The sequence below is a fragment of the Mesitornis unicolor genome, unplaced genomic scaffold (assembly GCF_000695765.1).
Source record: "Mesitornis unicolor isolate BGI_N332 unplaced genomic scaffold, ASM69576v1 scaffold24981, whole genome shotgun sequence".
Classification (NCBI taxonomy): domain Eukaryota; kingdom Metazoa; phylum Chordata; class Aves; order Mesitornithiformes; family Mesitornithidae; genus Mesitornis; species Mesitornis unicolor.
In genome coordinates, this window is record NW_010162105.1 from 11174 (window position 1) to 14198 (window position 3025).

At 45.7% G+C, this 3025-nt stretch overlaps 1 protein-coding gene across 1 annotated transcript in view; it reads right to left on the minus strand.

Annotated features, from left to right (window-relative positions):
- Positions 1 to 3025, minus strand: part of LOC104547720 (monocarboxylate transporter 2-like) — a 27220-nt gene that overhangs the window by 7393 nt on the left and 16802 nt on the right. Inside the window, exon 2 of the mRNA XM_010193531.1 lies at positions 2873 to 3016. Coding sequence (XP_010191833.1) covers positions 2873 to 3016 — 144 coding nt within the window. The remainder of the gene's footprint in view (positions 1 to 2872; positions 3017 to 3025) is intronic.

Consider the following 3025-nt stretch of genomic DNA (forward strand, 5'->3'; position numbering starts at 1 on the left):
AAGGAGGAGAACATGGGTTTTACAGCGTGCCCCGTGCAGCCGCACAGCTCGGTGCCATCAAGGACAGAGCTGCTTCAGAGCTGCCTCTGACAGCAGAACCTGGTCCCTGCTCCACATGTAAATGGCAAAAGACATAGTCAAGAAAGCAGTTGAGATTGCCGTGTCTAATCCCTCCATCGTAAACAGATACTTCCCCTGAAGAGATTTCTATTAATATGCCAAAGGCACAATACTGTAGCAGAGACCTCCTAGTACCAACTATCTAGTTTTTACCTCCATCCCTGTGAATTACCTGAGCATGGTCTTTTCTGCCAGTCTGTTTTCCTTTCAGGTTATTTGGAGGAGGCTGGAAAGAGCGTGATGCTTACAGGTTGTTTTACAATCACTGCAGATCACCTTTACAGAAGCCTCTCTCCTCGTACAGTAACGCTGTCTCAGCCACACCATGAGCAGGCAGCTTCATAATTGCCCTTGAATGCTTCCATGTTCGGCCTGACCAGCGAAAGCATTTCTAGCCTAATTAGAGGCATCAAGCCTGTTAGCAGGGTTACAACCATCTTCCCTTCTCTGCAAATTAATATTCCTTCCCCAGCACACACCATGCCTGGAAACGATGGGTTATTACCCAAGACATCATCCGTACAGCTGCCCTCATTCAGCAAGCAGGAGGGAAAGATGCACACAACAAAAAGTGTGCTTTGCTCTGAGGAAACATTGCAGCATTAAAGATGAGGAGATAAAGGGGCAGTTTGCCCCTGTACCCTGTTGCTGGTGTGATGGCTACATGTGTACACCAAGCACAGATTGTACTGCCAGCTCTCTGGGGTGGGCAATGGACCAGATTTGGAGATTCAGGGACCAAAAAAGAGCAGAGCCTTTACAAATCCTAAACCCACTGGGGTTAGGCACAAAATTACTCCTGGCTCATTTTTAGACAAGTACCTTTGAAAACAGGAGTTGGTGCCTTCCTACAGCACTGTTCCTTGCTTGAGCCCTTCTGCTCACCAAAATGCATATATTTCACAGAATTGCAGAACGTTAGGGATTGGAAGGGACCTCAAAAGCTCATCCAGTCCAACCCCCCTGCCGGAGCAGGAACACCCAGATGAGGTTACACAGGAAGGCGTCCAGGTGGGTTTTGAATGTCTGCAGAGAAGGAGACTCCACAACCTCTCTGGGCAGCCTGGTCCAGTGCTCTGTCACCCTCATTGAGAAGAAGTTTCTTCTCAAATTTAAGTGGAACCTCCTGTGTTCCAGTTTGTGTCCGTTACCCCTTGTCTTACCATTGTTTGTCACCGAGAAGAGCCTGGCTCCATCCTCGTGACACTCACCCTTTAAATATTTATAACCATGAATGAGGTCTCCCCTCAGTCTCCTCTTCTGCAAACTAAAGAGCCCCAGCTCCCTCAGCCGCTCCTCATAAGGGAGATGCTCCACTCCCTTGATCATCTTTGTAGCCCTACGCTGGACTCTCTCCAGCAGTTCCCTGTCCTTCTTGAGCTGAGAGGAATTTCTAGCAAATAGAAATTTCTAGAATATTTCTAGCAAAGAATACGTCGTTTCATGCTAATCAAGCATTAGTCAACTTGCTAGAGGACAGCTGTTTAGCATGGAATGGTGCAAGCTCATGCGTTGACAAATATTGCATCTATCCATGGGAAACACTGGTTATTTTTATTTCTCATTGCTTTGTTTCTGCAATCCCTTTCAAGGAACCTCCAGGATTTGTTCATGCAATATTAATACAGTTTAATCTAGCAACAGTGACCCTCCTTAGAAAGAGTAAGGTTTAAGACAGGGAGTCCTACATAGGGATTTATACACTACTGCACAGATTTAATAAAGCAATATTGGTGTAGGAGAAGAGGGCGACAAACTTTCTGTCCCCATTTATTTTGCTAGTGGCTGGTTTTATTGATTTTAATTGTAGAGCTTGGACTTTTCATGTTCATAAAGCAGCCATGCTTAACACAGTTGTAGAGACAGGGAACATTCATTAAAACATGCACCTTGCAAGCCCAAAAGCCAATTTTGAACTCATTGTGTCATGTTTTCAGGTGGATGTCCTAGTTGCACTGAAAGAAACATTGCCTGTTTCTTAGCCAAAATATTCAAAGATGCTCACAATTAAGCATCTATACTCACACAGGTGGAGAATTCCAATCCTTCTACCTTTAAAAGCAATAACCCTGCACCTGTTGGCTTCAGAGATGGTGGACTAAGCCTATGCCTTCTCCTGTTTGAGTTTCTGATAAGGAAATTCACATTTCAATACAGACAATTCAAATTGTAACTTCAATAAGGAAATATAGTTTTATTTTTTCTCAATAGGGAAAACATTGCATATTTTTAGTCAACCCTAGCAGTTATTATTTTCAGGTAAAGGACCTCCTAACCTCACAAGCAGGCAAAGGGCAAGTGAACTTAAGCAAACTCCTGAAGTCTGACTTCATATATCTCAAAGACGGAAGATAACACACAGCAATACAGGAACACAGGTGCTTTCTTCATAGTCACACTTGTATCTCCAAAGGCTTGCCGTGCCCAGGGCAGAGCGCAGTCAACCTGCATTTGAAACTGTGGGCACCGATGCCCATCCTCACCATCACCTCCGGCCGAGCGCACTCATCTGCAAAGAGCACATCTCCTGCTAAGGTCCCGCACGTGATGTTCAGCCAGGAACACGGCGCTCAGCAGGGGATGTGCTCTTTGCTAAAGTTCATCTGAAGCTATTAAATAAGCGAGGTTTCTTGTCCCACCAGCTTTTTATCTCACCAGTTCCCCATCGTATTTGAGGTGCCCAAGTGGGGACACCCCAAGCCATCAGAAGTGAACCACAAGTGCTGATGGAAAGGAGATGCTTTCTTCTTACCTGTAATGAAGCCCACGCAGATGTAGAGTTGCACGATGCTGGTGCAGAAGGCAGCTGAGACCATCCCAATGCCACACAGCAGGCCTCCAAATATAACCACGGGGCGGCTGCCGTAGCGGTTCACTAAAATACTGCTAATGGGACCTGGGGAAA